The sequence below is a fragment of the Eucalyptus grandis genome, chromosome 1 (assembly GCF_016545825.1).
Source record: "Eucalyptus grandis isolate ANBG69807.140 chromosome 1, ASM1654582v1, whole genome shotgun sequence".
Lineage (NCBI taxonomy): Eukaryota > Viridiplantae > Streptophyta > Magnoliopsida > Myrtales > Myrtaceae > Eucalyptus > Eucalyptus grandis.
Genome location: NC_052612.1, coordinates 38,916,005 through 38,939,629, shown reverse-complemented (window position 1 = coordinate 38,939,629; position 23,625 = coordinate 38,916,005). Strand labels below are relative to the sequence as shown.

The following is a 23,625-nucleotide window of genomic DNA, read 5'->3' as shown; positions in this document are numbered from 1 at the left end:
TCCAGATATATTTCTGCAAATTGTTGATATGGAAATGAATGTCAAAGAGCTCACTGAAGACGCGAAATCAGACAAGCGGTGAATTAAAAAAAAAAAATAGACAAAGAAAGAAAGAACCGGAGACAAATGCAAACAACTTCTATGACTCAGGAAATGATGTTTCCAGACATTGACCTTTTTATGTTCTTCGGCAATTGGTATACATGAACAATTAACTGCACACTACGACCACCTCATCTCCAAACACATGTTAATGTTCCAGAAGCTCAACCACAGCTCCATTTGGTTTTGCAGGAAAAAGAACAAATTCCGTAGGAACAGTCAGCAGTCTATCGCCGGACATGAATCCAGTCATTTTTATCGGCACTTAGCAGAACAAGGATATTAGAAAATACTGAATGGGACCCGAATCCTTTCTTACTGACCCGCATGCCTTTTTCATGAGCACATACAAAAGGTGTACGGTTTCAGCACAACAAAATCCCAACCGATTCCATTTCAGGATTTTGTTCACAGGATGGGGTAAAGAAACATCCTAATTCCTTTCCCAAAAACACCTAGTCCAGTATGAGCTGAGGAAACAATCGAATGGAAACGAAAAATCACTTTTTGAAGTCCACCCATTTGAACACAGAACCAGTTCAGCCCGCAAACGACACAACCCCGAATCAAACCACGAATGCGACCAACGCCTTCTTCTCACATTCCCAGAAACGGAAAAGGAAAAAGAAAAAAAGAACAAGGCAGGACGTCGCCACAGCACACTCAACTCTATGAACAAAGTGAAGACATAAAGGAACAGACAAGCGGTCATCCCACCTGCGATTTACACATGAGAAGCAAAACTTGCTACGCAGCACATGCAGAGAAGGAAGCTTAGGAAAATACCGTTGGGAGACGACGACCCAGCAGAGATGAAGTGCAGTTACTGCTTCCAGAGAACATGCATTAAAATACGGAGGTGGCAGCTTGCGTTTGCTTCGTTGCGTTCGGTGGCAAGTACTAGAAATTCATGCCGAACCCGCGCTCCAATGCAAAGTCAAAAGTCAACGCGTGGTAACGAATAAAACAATCTAGAGATCTTGAACGGGAGAGAGAAATAGAAGGACGAATGAAGTAACTCGAGAAAAAGAGAGAGCTCACGTTCTCCTTATTTCCATCGGGTCGCGAGTTTTAGGATCACGTGACGGCCGAATGTCAAGCGAGAAGGCGATTGGACGAGCTGGAATTGAACAGCTAATCACTCCCCCCTCGAGTCAACTCGGCATTTATTAGCGTTCAGACCGATGGATTGATGGATGGACGGACGGTTGAGTCCCCCTTAAGTAATAAAGTATAGGCCTCTGTCCTTGCACCCTATAAAAAGTTGCACCCGAGCGCCTGCACCGAACGAGCAATTGATGTGGGCGGTTTTAATTAGTTCGACAGGTGCGACCGATCGATGATAAATGAGGTGAATGGGAGTCGGTGTGTTCGTAACAAAACCGAAAGATCGATCCTTTGCCTAACCCGTTTGGGCGCCGAGGCTCGTGGGTTTTTCAGAGAATGTGAGCTCGAGTGCAATGGAGACCGACTTTACAAAAGTTAATCGCTAGGAAATCATCGGAACCAATATGTTCGTGGAGATCCAGAGAGCAGGGTTCGACTCTTGAAGCTTACCGTCTTCCTTGATAGTTTCCCAAGTCTAAAGAAGCACTTAAAGTTGATCTATTCCGCTCGGTTTGATCCAAAACTCATTAGTTTCAATTGGTGTGACCACCAATGAGATGGGACCATAAACTGACTAGAGACGTGGTGCTCAATTAGATATTTTCATAGACAAATCCGATTTACTATTCAAAAATTAATTGAGTATGAATTACGCATCGCCCATTATAAAACATGCCTAAAGTAAACTTATGGACCTAAGCCTTTTGGAAGAGGTTGAAAAAATTATAAAAATAAATATTAGTCTAATCAAAATAAATTAAATAATATAATTTATGTATGTGTAAATTTAGAAATTACTTTTCACGGTAGAAATAATCAAAATAGATTTCAAGCATACAAAGGGTCCATTTGGGAACCACTTTCCAAAGCCCTTTGGAGGCCTAAAGATACTTGGGCAAATGCCAGCCTGTTTGGCAAAAAATTTTGAACCCACTTTCTCAAAATGCCAGCCTTATGAAGGCTGAAAGCCCAAGGCAGGGGGAGACTTGCCTTGGGCTTTCGGCTTTTTTGGCATGCCACACCTCGCATTGTTTACATATTCTTCTTCTTCTTTTTTCCCGAAATTATCCTCATGAATTTTTTGATTTTCCGGGTGCGTGCCCTTGTCGAGCACTGTTCATCTTCTCCGGGCGTAGAGAGACGCCGCGACCTAGGCGATCTTCGTCAGAGATTCGGGCGACCTTTGCGAGTAAAAGATCTGGTGGCCAAATGCACACGATCCCCGGTGACCGTCGCTTGCCGCACCGCGACCTCCGCATGGAGCTCGCTGGGGTCGCGCGACTCATCTAGTCCGGTGCGGTCGCGACCCGGATCTGGTGCCGGAGGCTCGGCGCGACCCGGATCGGGTCGCGCCTCATCGCCCCGGATGCAGGGTTGCGCGGCGCCGTGCGACCTCCCGCAACCTCGCCGCCCCCAGATCCAGGGCGGCGTGGTCCTCCCGCGACCTCGACGCCCCGGATTGAGGTCGCCAGAGGTCGAGGCGGCGTCGCGCGACCTCGCCGCCCCAGATCCGGGGTCGCTGGAGGTCGTGACGGCGTTGCGCGACCTCACCGCCTCAAATCCGGGGTCGCCGGAGGTCATCGAAGGTCGCTGGAGGTCGCCGGCTGTCGCTGCCCTTACCGGTCAATTTTTTAAAATTTTTCTTTTGCCAATTTTTTTTTTATCACAAATATCCTTAGTAAATGTAATTCCCCAAACACTATTTTGTTCAAAGTACTTCTCAAAGAGGCTTTCAAAGTGCAATTTACCAAACACGATTGCATTTTGGAAAACACTTTAGGTCTTTGCATTTTCCCAAGTACTTTCCCCAAAAATAGTTCCCAAACGCACCCAAAGACCTAAAACAAAGTAAAGCTTTTGCTTCCACACTTTTTAGTAAGATCGACCAGTTCTGCCACGCGATTGAGCTTCCGTCCCGCCTGAAGCACGTCGCCGGCGAATGCTTGTAGACCAGATAGGCCACGGGAGGGAGTTTCAAAATGAGAAATTCAAAACGTAAGCGCCAAACATCGCATGGGCTTTATAGGCGTGGGCCGAATTGCAGTGGCAACCAAAAGAAGCGAAGAAACCCATTATGGCCAGCAAGCGCCCACTTGATTTTCAATAAAATCTCAAGAGCGAAAGCGTGTCTATTAATCTCGCCAGCAAGCTTAGGTTAAAATAATTTGATCGCGATGAGCGTATGATTAGTCAAAGCATAAACCAAATCGCGCAATAAACATTAACATTGGACGGCAGACATAGCCTGCATTAGAATGGACAGAAATTCGTAATGGGTGACATCTTTGTCCCAAGAGTGGATGGTCGAGCTTTTTTCTTGTCACGTGTCGCGGCCGCAATATATCCCCATCTTGAGAATTGTTCTATTCGGTTGAATATGACCTTGCGATTGTTGTTTTGAAGAGCTTGTATGATTAACGAGTGTTGGATTACCGATCATGAATTTGAAAATTGTTGATTTGATTAATATGCGTTGGATCCAAGATTGGTATTTGGATTAGATGTTATTTTCGATTAAGAACACGGAAAAAACACGGGACTGTTCAAAGGGCTTTCTCTTGTGATTTTTCTAACGTAAGCTATTCCGGGCCGGGCCCAAAGTGAATCGATCCGGCCCGGGAAAAAAGATACCAGGTCTTTCTTTTTTATAAGAATATCGATTACGCGTAATAAAAAATTATTTATAATGAAAATTACAATTTTTTTATTTTCTAGTTCAATTTTTATGAAATATGTATAATAGAAGTCCTAAAACTTATTCAAGTCATAAAACTTAAGGAAAAAACAATCAAGTTGTAAAACTTATTGAATTGGTACACTTGAGTCAACACATTAACTCCACCATTTAAACTAATGAAAAAGGCTGATCTGGCTTTTCTTAAATATTTTCTTACCAACATGGCGATGGCGTGAATTAAATGCTAATTTTTAAAACCAAAATCTTAATAAAATATAATATAATATAAAACAAGTATTTAAAAAAAACACAAAAAGGGAAAAAAAAAGCCATAGGCCATCCTTGTTGCTGTTGTCCTTACCGTCGGAAAGCATTGCCAAAGGCTCGGTGACCCTCACCTAGTGCGGTTGACAAGCGTATTCGGCCCTCACTAAACCCCGCCAACCCAATCCGGCAATAGGGGCAGCGATGGAGGCCCTTGTCCTGTCTCTCTCTCTTTTAAATTTTATTAATTAAGATTTGGGTTAGTAGAATTGGAATTTAATCCAAAACAACATCATTTTAGCCTCGTGATTCATATTTTAGTCACATTATCGCCACATAAGAAAGATAAAATATTAAAAAAAAAAAGTTACGTAAAATTTTCCATTAGTCTAACTTGTTCAATTGTACTTTCGTGATGAAATTATCGATCCTGAGGATTGCAATTTGATTAAGAACGTGGAGAGTTCTGCTTTTCCAGTAGCTGGTGTTGAACTGAAGTGGACTCACCAAACAAAGGTCGCCACGCCCGCCTATCTCCACCGCGTGGCAACGTCGGCTCGAGTCAAACTCCGTTACTTAACCGACGGTGGAGACGCACCCGGTCCGCTCGCCCAACGCGGAAAGAAAGGCTTTTCCGAGCTAGCACCAGCAAACCGCAGAGCCGAGTCAACGGCCGGATTTAGGGCACGCCTCCTGTCTCAACGTCCGCAACAAAGCACGGGGGGAGGGAGTTCCACGCCATCTCGTTGCTGTAAAAGATTCCCAGTCTTTCTTTTCTTCGGCGTCGTCTCTTTGAAAACAAAGGCCTCAAGTCCTTCCATCGCGCTTGTCTTTTCTCGTTGGGATGCGGGGGTGGGACGATCGGTGAGGGATGAGACGGAGAAAAGGCCACCTGTTTCGTCCGAGTTTGACCGATGAATTGGACTGCACTGAGCCAGTTTTTTTGGATTATTTTAGAAGATGGGCGTGTCGTGTTTGACTCAGATCCAACGTGGTCGATCAGATTCAGATCCAATCATGGTAAAGCCGTAGAAGGAGACCCCCCTCCCTCCTTTCCATCTTTTTGTATTTAAAACGAGGGTCATACGGATTCGTGCAATTATTGATTCGCGGCACTCGAAAACCGATTCAGAGGCCGCGTGCGTTTAGATCTACTCGGAATGGGAGCGAGTACTTCGTCATTTTCACTTTCGAGTTTAATATGGAGATGGCGTCGAATTGCCTTTGTTAAATTGCGAACTCGACATGGATATGGTGAGAAACTTCTCGTCGATTGTGAGGTGCGTCGAGCAATTACAAGAAATATTTTTGGAGAGGTCCTTTGGTCGACTCTATCCTAGTTTTTGCACTTGGCAACGTGATAATCGGACGAGCTCTTGGTCTATCAGTCTAGAGATATTAGGGATCCGTGAATAGTGAATGAATGAAATATTGGTCATACATGTTGTTCCTTGGTCTTGGTATTTAGTGAAATGTACTCCAATTCAACTACTCTGGCATGCCTAATTGATTCTGAGTATGAGATTTGGAAAATTTTGTTAGGAGAGTGCATGCTCTTTTTGGGAATCCTTCTTGTGTGCCAGGAAAAAGAGCATATCTCTATTATTAGTACAATGATTGGTGCATATGTCTAGTTCACATGAATACATTACCTACAACAACCAACCAATCATTAGAAAGGATGTTGAAGAGGCTATAGGGCTATAAGCTATGTCCATTTCTCCTTTCTTATCACTCTCTAAGATGTATCCATATTCCCACAACTCAAACAAGTTTTCCATTACTTTGGATAATGTCATTGCCAAAATAGCAATTGCTACCAATGAGGCCGGTTCATGAGGGTACTTCACCTATGCCGCAAGATCAATCTTTGCATGCAAAGCGACTTTCAAGGATTTTTTCCAATCCCTAAAGGAAAAGGATAAGACATGACGTGCTTGGGGTGAGCTTGACATTCATAAAATTTCGAGCCACAATGGCCTCTACAACAAGTTTAACCAATCAATTAAACATTTGATTACTTCAAATAACAAAAAAGAAAAAGAAAAAAGAATAGTGCCTCTAGCTTGGCACATGAGCCGACACGACGCGTCATTGCCACTTGCCGTTCAATGCGCGGCACATAAATTTTTGCTGAGTGAAAGTAAATATACATCTGATAAAAATGTGCCTCGTACCGCCACTGCAACTGCAATTGCTGAAGTCAAGCACGGTCGCCCGTCCCTGGCCCGCGGCCATCGCGAATGACAGACTTGCAAGGAAAAAAAGAATCGGAATTCCCCCACGTGCAATGGAATTGGGAAGAATTTTCAATGCATGGTGCCAAAACAGGCACAGCGACTCGAGCTGGTCCACCGTGTTGGCCGGGGTACGAAAGCACAGTGCCCGCGACATCGACAGTGGAAAACACCTAACTCCGTTTTGTTTGGTTGTGGTTGGTGCCTGCGTTCGTTGGAACGGAAGTCAATAAACGAAGCGAAGCAAAGAAAACGGGGAATTTCGTAGCTCGTTTCGATGGCCTGCGTCTTTTTGGGTGCTGCACAGGCAGGATTCAGACGCTCGTACATACACGGTTTTCGATTCTCGTGAAATGTTAATTTGGAGCATTGATAGAACATTAATATGGGATTTCCATCTCCTAAGAAAATGACTAATATCATGAAGAATTTTTAATTAATATATTTATGATAAATTTATCAAAAACTAATTAATTGACTATTAAAAACCTAAAACTGAAAACCTAAAACTGATGTATTAGTGATAAACTAACTAAAATCCTTAAAGTGGTACATTTGTACCATTCATTAATTTCTACTAAATTAGACTAATATTGATAAAAATTACAAACTGATATACCTATAATAAATGAAAAATTAAATTCCAAATCAGTAGATCTACCAAATATCACGTGTCGTCCAATTTGATAAGTTGATGATAAGTTTAATCGAAATTAATGGAAGATAAATCAATTATGGGTTTATCAATTCGAGAACATTGATTTTAGATTAATTTTTCGTATACGTATAAGTGTGAAGTTTTGCTTATGATATTAACTTGAGGAAAGAATAAAGAGAAAACCAAATAATATTTTACCTTTTTCAATATTAAAAGTACTCTATCCTCCGGCTGGAAAAAGGAAAATAGTGGCGGGGCGCGGGTGTCTTTGTAGGTTTCACGCGGAAACGAAAAAGTGCGAGTCGGTTGGGCGAGCCAACCCTGCGCCAGCTGGCTGTCGGAGAGTGGCCCCAGATCTCCCCACGCTTTGCACGTGACTCTCTCCCCTCTCTCTCTCTCTCTCTCTCTCTCTCTCTCTATCTCTACACACCCGCCTGCAAAAAAGAGAGCAGGAGGAGGAGGAGAAAGAAATAAAGAAAGAAAGAAAGAAAGGAAAAGGAAAAGGAAAAAAGCCCATCCCTTTCCCCCTTCATCCAGCAAATTTCACCGTTCAACTAGCAAAAGCCCAAAAAACCGAGCCCCCCCTCGCCTCGTTTCCATCTCTCTTTTTAATTGCGCAACGCACGCACTTCCCCCTCTCTCTAATTCTCTCTCTCTCTCTACAGAGGAGACCTCCCGAACCGAACCGAACCGAACCTGACCTCCGCAGCAGCATCGTCTCCAATATAATATCGATACGTTCGTTGCGCGTGACCCCCTCCCTCCCTGTTCCATCCCTCCCTCCCCTCCTCGCGCTTCGGATTCGGGGGACCAGATTTGCTCCGCGCCGACCGCGATGCGCCGGTGACGGTTCAAATGGTCTTGGCCGGCGCGCCTCTGCCCCGCACCGCGAATGCCCGGATCTGCTGGCGGTAAAAATCCCCTCTCCCTCTCTCCCCCTCTCTCCTCCGCGTCGGTGACGCGGCGGCTCGATCTCGCCGTCGTTCGTCGGATTGCGGACGGTTCTTCGGCGAGTCGAGGCCGTCCAATGCGATTGGCTCGGTTGCGAATTTCGAATGGCGAATTCGCCGTTCCTCGACGGATTGCGCATTGTGCGGGGGAGTGTGGGATGTCCTGCTGCTGGAGATTTAGCCTGATTGGGCTTTTCGGCGGAACTTGTGTCGCGGCGGATGTGATTCGAGGACTTTAGCTGGCTCTGTCGGTTGAGCATTCCGATGGATGTCGATGTGCTGAGCTCAATCTTTGTGTCGCGATGCTGATTGCACGATGTGTCTCTGAGACATAATGGTAGTCTCGTAGGTCGGCAATCTCCGATTGATGCTGCCTTTTCTTAGAGATACTCTAGCTGTTGGGAAATTACAAATGTGGTTTTGGTCGATGAAATATATCCTCAGTTTCTGGCGTATGCATCGCCAGTTCCATGTCGATTATATATAACCGCGCATCTCACACCTACATTTTTCTATATGTCCTCAAATGTGGAATGTCTGTTGTCAGTGGATGCTCAAATCTATTAATCTGAAGATGCTATGGTGGATGTGTCAGTTTGTCGGAGTTGGACTGATAAACCAGTCATTTCTCAATGTTTCTAGCAATCTTTGACAGTCAAAGTTTTTGCAATGCTTCTTGTAATGTGATAGATTCAAAACTGTTTGGACTGTTTGCACTTTATCACCATGCTTGTTGCATATTTTCAGCTTAAAGTTCTAATATATGCACTTCACTGATGTTTATTTAAAACCAGCCTTTGACAGTAAATTTCTTCATCATATCGTTTGATGTGTGGTGCTGCAGCCACATGATCAATAACTACGCTGCGCATTTATGTTCCTTGATGTTAGTGTTGGTTTTACTTGCTGTTTGGTGATTGAACTAGACCATTTGTTTTTCACTGACACCGCAGACCGTCATGGACTGTTGGTATCAGTGAGAGAAAGGTAACTTAACTGGTGAACTAAGTATGAAGTCCACACCACGTCTCACCTGCAAAGTCTGCAGCGTAGTATATCGTGGTTTGCATCATTGTAGTAATAGTCCCTTCACTACACCCTTTGAAGAATGTTCAGAGTTGATCGATATTTTCAGAATTTCTGTTGTAGGGGCTTTGATGCCTCTTATTATTTTTCCTTTTTTAAACAAAATGTTTTACTTTATTTGGCAACTTAAAGATCCGGATGGAAGAAAGTCATTTACTATATTGGTTTTACTGCGCCGTTAAGTCTTAATTAGTCAAGCAATGATTTACTTGACCATCAGTTTTTTTGCTTCACATATTTGTCCATCTCTTAATAAAACATCCATTCTACTACTTTTTTGTCGTGCATAGATTTGATGTTTAAAGTGCAAACTGACATTTTTGAAGGAATATGAGTCCAATCTACAGATAGTCATTATTGTGGGTATACCGTTATAAGTACATACAGGAATTTTTTGACTTTCTAACTTATGGATAAAAGAGGCTTAGGGATTGACACAACATGCTGCTGTGTACATTGAGAGAATGTCAAAGGAACTGATCGGGGCATAAAACTCTTCACTAGATGCATGAAAAGGATGAGGGAGTGCTCAAACTTGTTTTAGTTTGCTCAATTTACTCTATATCATTCGTGCCTCTTCACTGCGACCTAGGTTGCCATGGGGCACCCCCAAGGCCGCTCTTCCTGCATCAGGAAGAGGGTAAGGCCTTCCGGTCTCAATATCTTCAACTATTTCTTCTCAATCTTTTTGTAGACGATGATTTGGGTTGACCGAGAAGTCAAGTAAGAAGGAATGGAACTGTACGAATAATGTCAGATGGTGATATAGGTCTTGGTGATTCAATATTTGCAATTTTCTAAGAGACAAACATGGCAGAACCCTTAGATCAAGCCAAGCAAACTGGACTTGTTTAGCCTATTTGGCATGAAGCTAATGATATTACTTTTGCTTGGGATTATGCTACTTTTTGCTGCTGTTTTCTGCTTGGAGTTATTATGCTCACTTCAGTGTTGAACTCCATTGCTTCTCTGGATTCAAGGTGTTAAATATGATCTTTCCTTTGTCTATTTGTCAGGTCATATGGCCCCCAGCTCACTGAAGTTAGACCGAAAGATATGTATGAATCACTTTTCTGTTGTCTGAGAAGTACGTTTAGCTAAAAAGCTTTTTCTATGGGGTAAGAAGTGGGCGAAATGCTTTTACATGTCAGAATTTTGAGGACATGGCAGAGACACGAGACGAGGCAGGGCCATCTGAGCAAGGGATTCCAACTGTTCCGTGGTGGCCTTCAGATTTTATGGAGAAGTTTGCATCTGTTTCCTTGGGTTCTCAAGAAGAAAGTTTAAGTAACAAAGAATCGCCTAGGAATACTGAGCAAGATGCATTGTCACCTCAGACAGCCTCTCAAATTCTTTGGAGTACCGGAATGCTTTCTGACCCGATTCCAAATGGATTTTATTCTGTCATTCCTGTAAGAACTAATTTTGATATTATTTGCCATAGCTAATGGCCATCTGGTCTGAACTAGGGCTCATCATGTGTTTTCTGGTTTATTAGCTGCTGCTTGTGATTATGCTTGGGCTTCATTTTTGAAGCTTGATCTTATATGGTTGGTGTAGCTAATAGCCTACGTTTGCACATTTAATAGAATTGTCCTGACATTTGTTTGTGTTATACAATAGAGACAATGTGATTATCCTGACATTTTTCCCTTCTTTAAGAAGTATTGCGATTCAGCTGTCATTTGTTTGCATTTGACCTTGGAAACTAGAAAGTGCTCAATTTGCAGTGTGCTTGATTATAAATAGATTCATCTTTCATTTTCAAATGCTTTTGTTAGATGTAAATTTGGAAAGACGCATGAAACTCAGATTTTCAAAATACAAGCACTTTGAAGTTTGGTCTATGAGATCCTACAAATCAGTCAGATCTGAAGCTGCAACTTTTCTATATAAAGCAAAGCTCCTCTAAGTCACTCTTCAAGTCCTTGCTCTTGCTAGGTTACGGTTAGTGAAAAGTGTATTGCTACATTTCTCAGTATTTTCTGGGAGCATCTTTGCTCCAGCTTTTTCTTCTTTTAATTAGAAGAGCTTTATTTTGTGGATTAATGGGATTGAAGCATGGGTAATGTCTCTTCATGCTGCCTCTTGTTTTTTAATGTTTATCTGGTACCCCTCTGCTGCTTTAATTTTACTTTTTTAGTGTCAGCCTTTGCAATGGTCAGGGCCAACTGAAGTTTCAGTTTCATTTCTATCCGCAATATAATGATTTGGATGATTTTTGGTAAACACAAGCTTAAGCATATTAGAAGGATTTCAACCAAATTTTGTTTAGAAAATGCAAAATTAGTTGACAAGTTTAGTTTGATCTTCCAGGTTTGGTGTGAAAATGATCCTCTAACTGCATGCAGTGCAAATAATGAAATATTTAATACCTCCACTAAAGAGTTCACTTGATATGAGCTTTATTATTCATGCAAGAGGAGTAATATAAAATGCTTCATTTCTGATTAAGTAAAATGTTAGATGCTTCATTTATTGGTTTTACCTAAAGAAGATTTTTGTGTTCCCAACAATTTTGGATATTTTGCAATGCTGTTTGATGTACTTTTATCTTGGTTCGTTTCCTTGAAGTTTGCCAGATTCATACGACTTCTTATGGAACTGTAAATATTCATTTTGGATATGGTTGAAAATTTGATCTTGGAACCATGAGCAGGAGAAACGGCTCAAAGAGCATTTTGATGACATTCCAACACTGGAAGAGCTTCATGCACTCGGTGCAGAAGGTGTCAGAGCTGATGTCATTCTGGTAGACTTTAAAAAGGATAGAAAGCTGACGATGCTGAAGCAGTTGATGCTAACTCTGGTCAAGGGAGCAAATTCAAATCCTGCTGCAACAATTAAGAAGATTGCTGGACTGGTGTGAACTTTTGACAGTTAGTGATTTATTATGCAAAATGCATTAGACATCCCTCCTCCGCAGCTCCTACAGTTTGCTGTTCCTCTCCCTGTCCTTCTGCCTCCACCCCCCTCCTCCTTTCCAACACGATGTAATCCCTGTGGTTGCTTTGTACAGGGTTTGTGGCAAAATACCTGCATCATATTTGGATCTGTCAATACTGTCTTCCATGGATAAACAATTGAAACAAAAAAACACAATACACATGCACATACCCATTTGAGCTTTTCTGGTTGTCCACCGTGAATGTAGTTTATCATTCTGATGTTATGTTGGCCACAGTAGCTTGAGTATCGTATTGTCATGTAGCTCCATAGTCTTATTGATCTTGTTATGTAACAAGTTGTCACGGATGCACTTTGAAACATTCACATAAACCCATGTATTTCTTTTGTTGAGGTCATGTATACTTTTTCTTATTGCAGAGAAAACTTATAGTTATTTGGCCACTGATGCTATTGCCTGAACAGGTTTCTGACGTTTATAAAAGGCCAAATGTGGAGAGCCCTGCAAAAGCTGCACTAGATGAGAGCTCCCTCATGTTTGAGAATCGCATTGTGCAGATGTTGGGGCAAATAAAGCAAGGTTCATGTCGTCATCGAGCTATTTTGTTTAAGGTTCTTGCAGATACAGTAGGTCTTGAAAGCAGGCTCATGGTGGTAAGTTCCCACTTGGAAATATGCTTTGTTTTAATTTTTGTAATTCACGCAATTTTTACTTTTCAACTTATTAACTAGGTTCTTATAAATGATTCTCTCCTCAGGGTTTACCAAGTGAGGGGGGTATTGAGTGTTTTGACTCGTATAAGCACATGTCTGTGATGGTTACATTGAATTCTATGGAGCATCTTGTAGATCTTATGCGATTTCCTGGCCAACTGATTCCCCGTTCAACTAAGGCCATCTTTATGAGCCATATTTCTGCAGCAGGGGAAAGTGATTCTGCAGAAAATGATTCCTGCGATTCACCGCTTGAACCAAATAGCCCACTCTATGGATATTCGGAGAAAGTGGATCCTGAAAGGTTAGTGTTTTGTATTTAGTTCACTGAAGAAGAAATTGGTACCGGAAACTTCTATTGCTTGTGTAAGGTCATCATGGATATGCTTAATGAAAATCATTCTTTTCTTCTAACTTCCCAATTCATTTTATAGTGCTGACAAAGATGAAAGATTGCAATTCCATCGAAGATTAGAGGCCTCGAATATTTCTGGACGGTCCTTGAGAGATATGATGATCGACAGGAAGTTGAGGTGAACATCTCTCTCTCTCTCTCTCCCCCACACACCACACACACATGGGCGTGCATGCACGAAACAAAAGCGTCATACTAGTCGAATCAATATAGTTTCCGGCTTGACCCCATGCTCGCCGCTAAAAACTCAACTGTAACTTGATTTAGTATGACTTTTTTGTCCTCCTGTTTGACTAGAAAAGAAAATAGAGATTATCAGGTTGGACTTAGCTCTGCTCGACTTAAATTCTCTGAATTGTTTTGACAAGTATATTACCAAGCACAAATAGGGGCTTCTAGAGGCTAGAAAAGTATCTAGAAAGATCAAAAGTGACTCAGTGTCAAAAGAGCTGCCACAACAATGCCAAAAACAATATGGTGGAAGGCCAACTATCTTGTGCTACACCAATGGAGCTTTCCCCATACTGAAAGATGCTGCCTACTACTTTCTTGATATATGTCAAAAATTAAGCTGGGGATTAGAAACAGACCAGCTTTTCCTATCTTTACACCAACTCAGCCCAGACCGGGTTAAGAGTTTCTCTCCGAGAGACCTGTGACTACCCATCTAATTTGGAAAAGTGACAAAACTGTATTCTCAAGTCTTCAAACTTACAGGTGTCAAAGGAGTAGATGAGAAAAAGATTCTGATTGGTTTAACAAAGAAAATGCTAATGTTCAAATTTTACAAACAGCAATCAGATCAATGAGAGAGGGATCAAATACTTTTTCCCTGCTGTGCCACTTTCATGTTCAAACAAATGATGGAGCACCATAAAATTCAAGATGATCCAGTGATGTAAATTTTAGTCACCAACGAGTTGGAAACTGTCATCCTCAACAAAAGATTTTCCAGTCCAATGATCACTTATTGAGATAGATAATGAAAAAAGAACAACAAAATGACATTCTATTTTGAGTGCCACCAACCAAAATATCTCCAGAAACAGTAATACAAAATTTGATTTTTATATTAAAGCCATGAAATCACAAGTAGCTCATGAATAGTTGGATCCACTTACATCCCTGGACTGTGCAACTGTTCAACTGCGAAAGTATAAGAGTTTAGATTTATCAAATCCTTTTTCTTTGTTCCTGTCAGCTTATCACAGAGTGAACCGAACATTGCAAACACATTCTGGAGACGTAGTCGGAGAAAGGTTGTTGCTGAACAAAGGACTGCTAGTTCAAGGTTTACGTTGCTTATTTATGCGTATCTTGGTCATGTGTTAATAAATTCGTTCTGGTTGCATTGAGGATATATCGAATGGTGCTTAATTCCCATAGAAATTTCTTGGAAAAATTACAATTTCTTAACTAGTGGAGTTGTCTGTGTATTCTGGGCATTCTTGTTGTCTGAAGTTATGCTATCCTGAGAGTTTCGGATAAATCAGAATATTTCATGTACTACATAGATATTAGGAATGGTGTGGCTTAAGATGGCCTTTTGCACAGCCTGTCAGGGGGTCATGTGTGCCATTGATCTCTCTGTGTATGGTTTCCCTATTGTACTTTGCTTATTTATACTTATCTTGGCTAGCTGTTGATAAGTCTCATATCGGTTGTGTTTAGGATATAGCATATGGTACTTCCCATAGAAATTGCTTGCGAGAAATAAGAGTGTCCTAACTTCTGGAATTGTCTTTCTGAATTCTGGACATTCTTTTGTTTGAAATTATGCTTTTCTAAGAATTTCAGATAAATGGGAATAGTTCACATGGTACATAAATACTAGGAAGGATGTTGTTTAAGAAGGCCTTCTGCATGGCCTGGCAGGGTGTCAAGTGTACCATTGATCTCTTTATATACGGTTCCCCTAATGTTCCATTTCTCTTCTGTGTAAGATTGTGTCAAGTGTACCATTGAGGACAGAGATTTAGACTCTGCTTTTGCATGAGCATGGCTGAGCGGGGTGAGGTGGGGTAGATAGGGGAAGAAGAAGTATGACATAGTGATCTGAGTGCTGACCAAGCCAAACTGAAAATATAGGCTTGCAGGCTTTTGAATGGGCTCTGGCCTGAACCAAGCCAGCTTCTGTGAAATTAGTTGCAAATTATTTCTTTCTATGTGAACTAGTTTGCATATATGTACTTGTCAGTATATGTGAAACAAATTGTTGCTACTTGAATTGTTGTCTTTTTCATATTTTACCCAGTTGCGTGTCATCTCAAATCTTTTAAGTGCAAAGAATCACAAAGTGGCATACACTAAGTTCCATACCTTTTAATCCTTTTTCTCTATGGTTCTAGTTAACTCTACTTGTCTATCTTACGCAAGTTTTCATTTAAGCAATTTGATTGTACAGACTCCAGAGCTGTTAGATGCTTCTGTGTATTTCCATTTAACCTGCCAATATCAAAGGAATTTTTTGGTCTATTTATAAACTATCATATATATATATTACTTCATAATTTGGAAGCTTACAATGGATATGTAATCTGGTTGGATTGGGATTATATAATTACAATCGAGTACAGATTCCAGACTCAACTGAAAGCCACGAAATTTGAGATCTCAATTCTCTCTCTACTAGTTTCAATTAGGTTTCAAAATTAGTGCATTCAATCTATGACAAACAAAAGCCCTAGAATTTGGGACTGGTTTCATCAAGTGGAGATACAAAATGCAAAACTAGTAAATTGCGGTAAAGTTATAATAACACAAAACTGAGGGATACGTGCACCTGCTTTTTTGTTGGATGGCACGGGTCAAGGGTGATCGTCTCTATTCATTGATAGTTTGGTCGAGCCTTTATTTTTTCATCAGTAGGTGTACCTTAATACTATGCATGAGGAAAACTACTAAAATGTATTTTACATTACTTTTGTTTTTTCCAGCCCAGAGCATCCTTCTCTTCGAATTCGTGGACGGTCAATGCTAAGTGGTGATAGGAAGTTACATAGAGATTTTGTCAATGAAGCAACTTCGTCAAGGTTACTATGTTCAGTAATGTCAACTTTTTCTTTTGCATTTTATTTAAGCAAGGAAGTATAACGTTAGTATGCATATTCGCTTGAAGCTCCCAAAGGATCTTAGGCATCGAAGAGCACAATAAAATCTTTTGCTTGAGTTTCTACCTTTGGTTCTATTCTTTTATTGTTACTGATGGTGTCTATAGTTTCTGGAACTTGGTCTTTGATGTGATTGTTAGTATTTGTTTTTACACAACCATAGGTGCTAACTGTGATTGTTTCTTGTGCTCTCTTCTTTGCCTAACATCATGGTTTAAGAATTTATGGGTTGGATTGCATGCAAATTATTAAATTTGCCTAATACTTGGTTTAAAATATAAACAGCTGTTGGAAATTTCTTCTTTGTTAGATGTCATTTGGATTTCTCAAGTAAATAGCATTTTTTATATTCAAAAAGAAAGGGGAAAGAAAGAAAAAAGAGAGAGGATAACTTTATAGTCAGCACTTCTGTATGGTTGGTTATACTTCCTGATTTTTCTTTATATATTGGAAATGCATTAAATTTTTTGAAGCTGTATCTTTTCATGGAAAAAAAGGATCCTCATTCAGATTATCTGTTCTCCTTGTTACAACCAGTGAAGTTCTTTAAATCTTGGCTCGCCAATTGAAGAGATTAATTGCAGCAGCTAATTGTATTTCTCTATTGCTAGTTACATATTATCTAATAATTGGTTATATTTACATGGTACATTTAGTGTATTCTCCTGTAATATTAAGTATTGGTTACATTAACTATCGGCCTACTTCCTAATAATTTCACATTTGGCATTTCTGCCTTCGCTAGTTATACATGATGTTGAGGTTATGCTCGAATCTTGAATTTTGTGTCCGATCTTTGTGACATATTGGATGCGTTTTGGCTTTGATTCCTGTGGTAGGTGAAAATTTGCTGAGCTGCTAATTCAGAAAGAAAGTTGAATGACTTTGTTACTAGGACAGATTTCAGTCTTTGATTCTGTGTGTGTGCTCTGGTTAATGAGTCAATGTCTGAATCAGAATCGAACTTCCATCCATGAATTGGTCAGGTCTTAATTTTAATAGCAGCTCATCTAAAATCGAAATATACTGCAGGTCAGAAGGTGCATCCACTTCAGAAGCTCGGAGGATACGAAGAAGAAGCATAAGCATCACCCCAGAGATTGGCGATGATATCGTAAGGTTGGTGTTTACTTTGTTCTTTGTTTTTTTTTGTTCCAGGACTACTATGTTCTCGTGAATCAACATCATGGGAAGAAAAAATCTATCTTTTACTCATTTGTTAAACTACTTCAATATGGTTATGCTAGCAAAGGAAAAAAGAAAAAATGTAGGTTTTCGTTTCTTATTTTGGGAGTAAACAATGATACTTTCTTATGAATTCCTACTAGAACTAGTTCTTCTTGTCATCTTCTTTTGTAAAGTATAAACTAATCTAAGTTCAATGCATGACAAGAAACAGTATCATCTGACACTCTTATATGTACACTGTGACAAGTAAACTGCACAAGCTCATGCAAAGACAGAGACTTGGCATGATTTGAGTATTTCAGAATTATGTGCTTAGAGAAGCATGAAGTTCATGGAACAGCCAAGGAATGTGCTCAGAGAAGCAAAAGGAAGTTAGAATATTGAAGTTCATGCACAGCTAGGAATGTGCTTCTGTCAATTCGTATGTTTTATTCTGGATTCTGGAACATTTTCTCCTTCTCGTGTTGTGAAAGATTGTGCAATACTATCCAGTAACCTCGTCAGTTGTAGAGATATAGAGGGTTGAGTGACCCTCTTTCCTCTTAGGCTCTGAGCCAATTGCACTTTTAGTTTTTTGTGAAGATTAATCTCTCTATGAAGTTCAACAGTAGCATCCAGAGATTTGGAATTTTGAAACTGCAAACTGGCATGTATCTAACACAAAGAACTCATTTAATACAGTCTAGATTAGTGCCTCAACTAGTACATGGTCACAAAGACTAAGAATCATAGGCACCTTCCGTCTAAAAGTACCACGTGTATTGCCTTTTTTAGGTTGTTGATTATTTGCCAATTCTATAGCTTAATCAACATTCTAAGGACTAGTTGTACGTGTTTTTGTAAATTCTTAAGCTGGCATCTTCCTATTTCTCAGCACATATAGATAATAATGCAGGGCTGTGCGGGCAATGAATGAGACATTGAAGCAAAATCGACTACTGAGAGAGCAAGGGAATGAGAGGTCATTCTCTTATACTTCAGATGAAAGAAATAGCAAAGATCTACAGAAAGATGTACGGTTTCCATTCAACCGTCTGCTATCATATCCTCATATGTCTAGTGTGATTTTATTTACTCGGGGTGGCTGCATCAATATTCGCACTGTCCATTTAATATTTTCTAGCACCAATGAATGAAAGAACAAAATCTTCGTCATGATTTTATCATGAAGGAACTGCAAATGTTTGCTTTGCATCATTTTTTTAATTTTTTATGTTTACTCATGCTGTGTGATTTTTCTTTCATGTGCTTGCTTGAAGCTGAATCTTTTCTGTGTTCAAGCTCCATATATTTCATGCTTCTCTCGTTGTTGTTTCTAGTTCTAGGTCAGGCGTGTGTCTCTGGCTATGTTAGTTTGTTTTCTTTAAGACGACAGAGAGTGTTTGTTGCTTCAGCACTTTCGTCTGACTTTCTATATCAATCATATAAGTCTCATCTATTCTAAAATACACTTGTCTTTGCTTGATTAGGTTGATATTTATTTGCACATCACCTTTTCTTTTGTACAATATTATATATAGCACTACTGGTATATTTTTGGGTTTCCATCCAAAATTATTGCTGACGTGGTTTTACATTTTTTTTTGGTTTTTATCATTCTTGTCATATCCTCTACATTTAGTTTTTTGCTGGCTATCAAGTGTGGCATATTGACTACTAAGAAAATTGTGTGGTACAATATATGAGCACTGGTATTGACCACTCTCATGGACTACCATCACAACTGTTGTATCTGTATGGAATTGATGACTGCCATCCCATTGCAATGACATACTGATCATGGAGGCATTTACAGTGACATGCTTATTCTAGTTACACCCTCTATATTCCTGGTAGAGATTTTTTAAACTGTTTCCACATTGCTATGGGGAATGCATATGAAAGGAACATTTAACTTTCTTTTTGGTTTTATGCTGGACTGTTAATCTGAATCGCGAGCAAAATATGACTTTTATTTCTTTGTTCTAGCCTCAGGCATCAAGTTTCCATTTTGATGCTCATGATGAAGTCTCCGGTGGAGTATCTCCAATGTATGATCGGGAGAATATAAGTTCTCAGAAGGCTATATCGTTGCCCTCATCTCCTCATGAGTTTAGAAGTCAATCTTCTGAGAGAGACCTTGTAGTGAACTATCCACACAACAATGAATTGTTTTCGACGTGGAATAAAGTTCTGGAATCTCAAATGTTTAATAACCAACCTTTACTTCCGTACCAAGACTGGAATATTGATTTTTCAGAATTGACCGTTGGGACTCGTGTTGGGATAGGTAAGCCTGTGTCGTTTCTCTGCTTCTTTGGGATCTTTTTAATTTTGTACTTACTGTATGTTCTACAATTTCTGAAATGATTCTGAGTGGATTGATGATAGTTCCTCGTGATTATGGTGCCATTCCACATTCACAACTTTTGTTCCAAATGTTTACATTAAGAGCTCTTTCAGAAATTGTTAGCTCATTGAATTCTAAAATCTCCGGATAATCTAAATGTTAATTGTTCTGTCAATGTGTAGGGTTCTTTGGAGAAGTTTTCCGTGGCATATGGAATGGGACGGACGTTGCTATCAAGGTTTTCCTAGAGCAAGATCTTACTGCTGAAAACATGGAAGACTTTTGCAACGAGATTTCCATTCTAAGGTTTGTGACACTGACCTGTTGATTATCTTATCCACAAGGTGTATCTATCTGACTTCATGTGCTTGTTCTATGCCTACATGGATCACCATTCAGCCGTCTTCGACATCCTAATGGTAACATTCTTTTCTTCCTTGTCCTTACACTTACACATTTTCATACTGGTTTCATTTTCTCAATATAAAGAGAGTAGATGGTATACGGAGCATATGCAGACAGGGGGTTATGTATATGGAGCATCAATCGAATGATACACAGAATATTTACTTTTCTACACTATTCACAATGCCAAAGGAAGCTCAAATTTTTTAACAAATTATTGTCTATTATATAGCAAATAAAGCAACCCATTCTGTCCTTGCAGTGATATTATTTTTGGGAGCATGCACAAGGCCCCCGCATCTTTCTATGGTAACTGAATACATGGAGATGGGCTCCTTGTACTATTTGATCCATTTGAGTGGTCAGAAAAAGAAGCTTAGTTGGAGGCGGAGACTGAAAATGATACGTGATATATGCAGGTTTGTGTGATTCCTTAACATCAAAGATTTTCATTATGTCTGCTTCTTTGCGTAAATTATATTGCATTGCGTTCATATTAATTTGAATCACTGTTATGGCATAAAAATAATCGGGCTCCATAAAAGTGCGGGGGTATACCCTCATTAATAAGAGAACTGTGTTGAACTTATGGAGACAAAATGCTACATCTTTTATGAAAAGATATTTCATGCCTTTCAGTTCTTGACATTTGAACTCCTTGAGTTTAGACAAATATCCACACGCAGAACTGCATTAAGAGTCTTGTCAATTTTTTTCCAATCAACTCAATGGGGATGCACGTTATTCCAGTCATTAAAGTAAGGAATGCCTGCCAAGGGTATAATTTGGTTAACTCCATGGACTCATCGGAAAAAAAATTTACTTGAACTTCATACAAATCTTTGACCTGTGTCAAGTGATTTTAGTGGAACAAGTGATCGTGTTCTTCTCAAGATAATTTGAATCACAACATTATAATAACTTGATGTTTATGCATTTAAGTTTGTTTAAAGGTTTTTGTGGAAGATTAAGCACTTGGAAATCAAGTGAACAGAATCCATAAAGCCAGACTTTACGTTGTGTTATTCTACCTTCTTTTTACTTGCTGCTTAATTCCTTCATTTTTATTGTGTTGACGTGCATACACTGGAAGCAGGGGGTTGATGTGCATACACCGGATGAAGATAGTACATCGTGACTTAAAAAGTGCTAATTGTCTTGTTAATAAGCACTGGACTGTGAAGATATGCGATTTTGGCCTATCAAGGATTGTGATAAACTCACCCATGAGAGACTCTTCATCTGCTGGAACACCAGAATGGATGGCTCCTGAACTTATACGCAATGAACCCTTCACTGAGAAATGTGATATCTTCAGCCTTGGGGTGATAATGTGGGAGCTCTGCACTTTAAATAGACCCTGGGATGGTGTGCCACCAGAGAGGGTGAGTAGGTTGTTTTGACTTTACAACTGCATGATGTGTTTTGAGTTTCAGATTGTTTTGATTTGAGAACAAGTAAGTCGTAGCTGTTGCTTAATCCCATCCGAAATATTAACTTTGGCACACATGACATAGCCGTACAATATAATTTTGAGAGTTTTATCAAGTGGAACTGGCATGGGGGCACAGAAATACTTGTGCATTTGAAAGGAAGATGACGATGAGAAAGTGGGATTTGTTGTGATTGATAAAGAAAAGGAAAAAGGACTCACTGCATGAGCGAAGAAGTGTTGCCTGAGATAATTGTTTATTTGAATTATGGTAACTGCCTTTATTTCAAGTGCTATTGCTTGATGGATTCGGAGTTGCTGCAAAGAATAGCGCACATCATAGTTGATTAATTGTAACAGACTCAAATGCCTAGCTGTGTTGGTTTTTGAATTGTGCATTTTAAGCGTACTTAATTTGGATTTTTTCTTTGACTTCTGTGATTGGGGATGTGCAATATCATGTGGGTCCTTTGTGCTGTCAGGTGGTCTATGCAGTAGCTAATGAAGGATCCAGGTTGGATATCCCCGAAGGTCCCCTCGGAAGGCTAATCACAGGTCCTTGTCTGTCCATTCTCCAATTTTGAACTGACTTAAGTGTTTCGTGATGGTTCGCACTTTGAGTTGCTTTTCTCAAAGTCTGATCTTCTGTGATGTGCCCGTTGCAGATTGCTGGGCAGAACCACAAGAAAGGCCGAGCTGTGAGGAGATTCTATCCCGGTTGCTCGACTGCGAGTAATGTCACTGCTACTGGAACTCGCTGGTTTGTGTATAGAAAGTCTGGAAGAGTTTTTGACGCTTTCTGTTTCGGCTTTAACCCTGTAAGCTGTAAAATGATTTTGCAAAATGAGCATAGAACGTCAACGAGTTGTTCGGTCCAGATCTTTTTTGCGGTCCTTTTGTTTTCATCTTTTGTGAGTGGAAAATTTCGGCTCCTAATTGATTTTGGGCCAGGTTTGGCCGAGGTCAACAAATTTATATGGGAAAATGACGAGAATCGGCTGGAGAATAGTGGAACAGGCGTGACTATGTTCAACTGAATGGTCGTTGACAGGAGTTCAGAGCCTGGGCTAATCTTAGTGTATTGATTGCCAGACGACATTATCTTACACATATCGATTCATATATATAACTTGCGGAATTGCTTGCCTACGGTTTAGAATGGCTTATTCAAAAAGGTGAAAAACGGGAAACGGATGGCAACGATATCTTCCGTGGCGCTTATTTTTGGGGGAAAAGTTTTCAAATGATCTTTTAAATGCCGCAACATTTGAACGCCATTCACTCGAGTGACTTTGAAAACTCTGATGTGGTTCACGGCGGTAAAGAATCAAATGTTTTGGCACTTCCTCATATGAGGGAGGAATCAAGATAATTTTGAATCATAACTCTTGCTCACATGGATATTTGTAAAATGTTTTGGCACATAATGTTAATTTGATTATCTAAAAACTTCTGGTCTGACATCTTTTACATTGGAAATTTGAAAAAAAAAACGGGGATATGAGCCGAAAGCCAATATTACAACGGTGTTATTTGTTGTAGTTATCCTTTGTTTTGTTACTCAAAATCAAAATCGAGGAGCAAACATTCTATCCAAATATCTACAATCACAAAGATTTATTTGTTTTCTTAGAATAAAGAAGGGGAGCGAGAAAAATTTTCTACGTCTCCCGTAACTTTGCATTTGTTTTTTTTGCTAATGTGGCTCTGTTTTGAGATTCAACAAAGAACCTTGGAGCCTCGTGGAAAGGGATTTTAACTTTTTTTTTTTTTTTTTTTTATCAAAGTGATCGGTCACCTTACTGCCAAAACTCTATGAACAGTCAATTTAGTGCCGAAAGAACATTTTAGAAGAGTCCATTCAAATAGCTTCGTCGAGCCACATCAATCTTTTTAGGGTCAGACTTCCAGTCACCATACATAATCATCCAAGTAATTGCTCTGCGACACGGTTACATGACCATTCGAAAAAGATTTTGTCCCCAAAGCAGACTCGGTCGAGTCACGATTCTTATATTTGGATTGGCACTAGAGAGGGAGAGAG

At 40.0% G+C, this 23,625-nt stretch overlaps 1 protein-coding gene across 5 annotated transcripts; it reads left to right on the top strand.

The window, feature by feature from the left end:
- The first annotated feature begins 7,630 nt into the window (after positions 1–7,630).
- On the top strand, positions 7,631–22,689 carry LOC104441308 (probable serine/threonine-protein kinase SIS8). Of its 5 annotated transcripts, none has more exons than XM_010054413.3 (18): positions 7,632–7,956; positions 10,098–10,139; positions 10,233–10,493; positions 11,741–11,944; positions 12,454–12,642; positions 12,747–13,006; positions 13,137–13,235; positions 14,319–14,408; positions 16,054–16,149; positions 17,260–17,346; positions 18,311–18,428; positions 19,384–19,684; positions 19,927–20,050; positions 20,144–20,163; positions 20,412–20,568; positions 21,246–21,534; positions 22,064–22,136; positions 22,247–22,689. In XM_010054413.3, the coding sequence occupies exons 3-18, from the start codon at positions 10,245–10,247 to the stop codon at positions 22,315–22,317; spliced, it is 2,427 nt and encodes an 808-aa protein (XP_010052715.1). In that variant the 5' UTR covers positions 7,632–7,956; positions 10,098–10,139; positions 10,233–10,244; the 3' UTR covers positions 22,318–22,689. The 5 variants fall into 5 exon arrangements, with proteins under 5 accessions (XP_010052742.1, XP_010052759.1, XP_010052715.1 ...); XM_010054431.3 differs by lacking the exon at positions 7,632–7,956 and adding an exon at positions 8,007–8,344; XM_010054440.3 differs by having other exon boundaries at positions 7,631–7,956; positions 10,098–10,493; positions 19,390–19,684.
- Positions 22,690–23,625: the final 936 nt, after the last annotated feature.

What these genes read in the sequence shown, in the direction of transcription:
- LOC104441308 (XM_010054413.3), top strand. Translation starts at nt 10,245, where the DNA reads ATGGCAGAGACACGAGACGAGGCAGGGCCATCTGAGCAAGGGATTCCA. An exon ending in ATTGGCGATGATATCGTAAG is followed by an intron (nt 17,347 to 18,310) that starts GTTGGTGTTTAC and finishes ATAATAATGCAG; the next exon opens with GGCTGTGCGGGCAATGAATG. An exon ending in ATGGTGTGCCACCAGAGAGG is followed by an intron (nt 21,535 to 22,063) that starts GTGAGTAGGTTG and finishes TTGTGCTGTCAG; the next exon opens with GTGGTCTATGCAGTAGCTAA.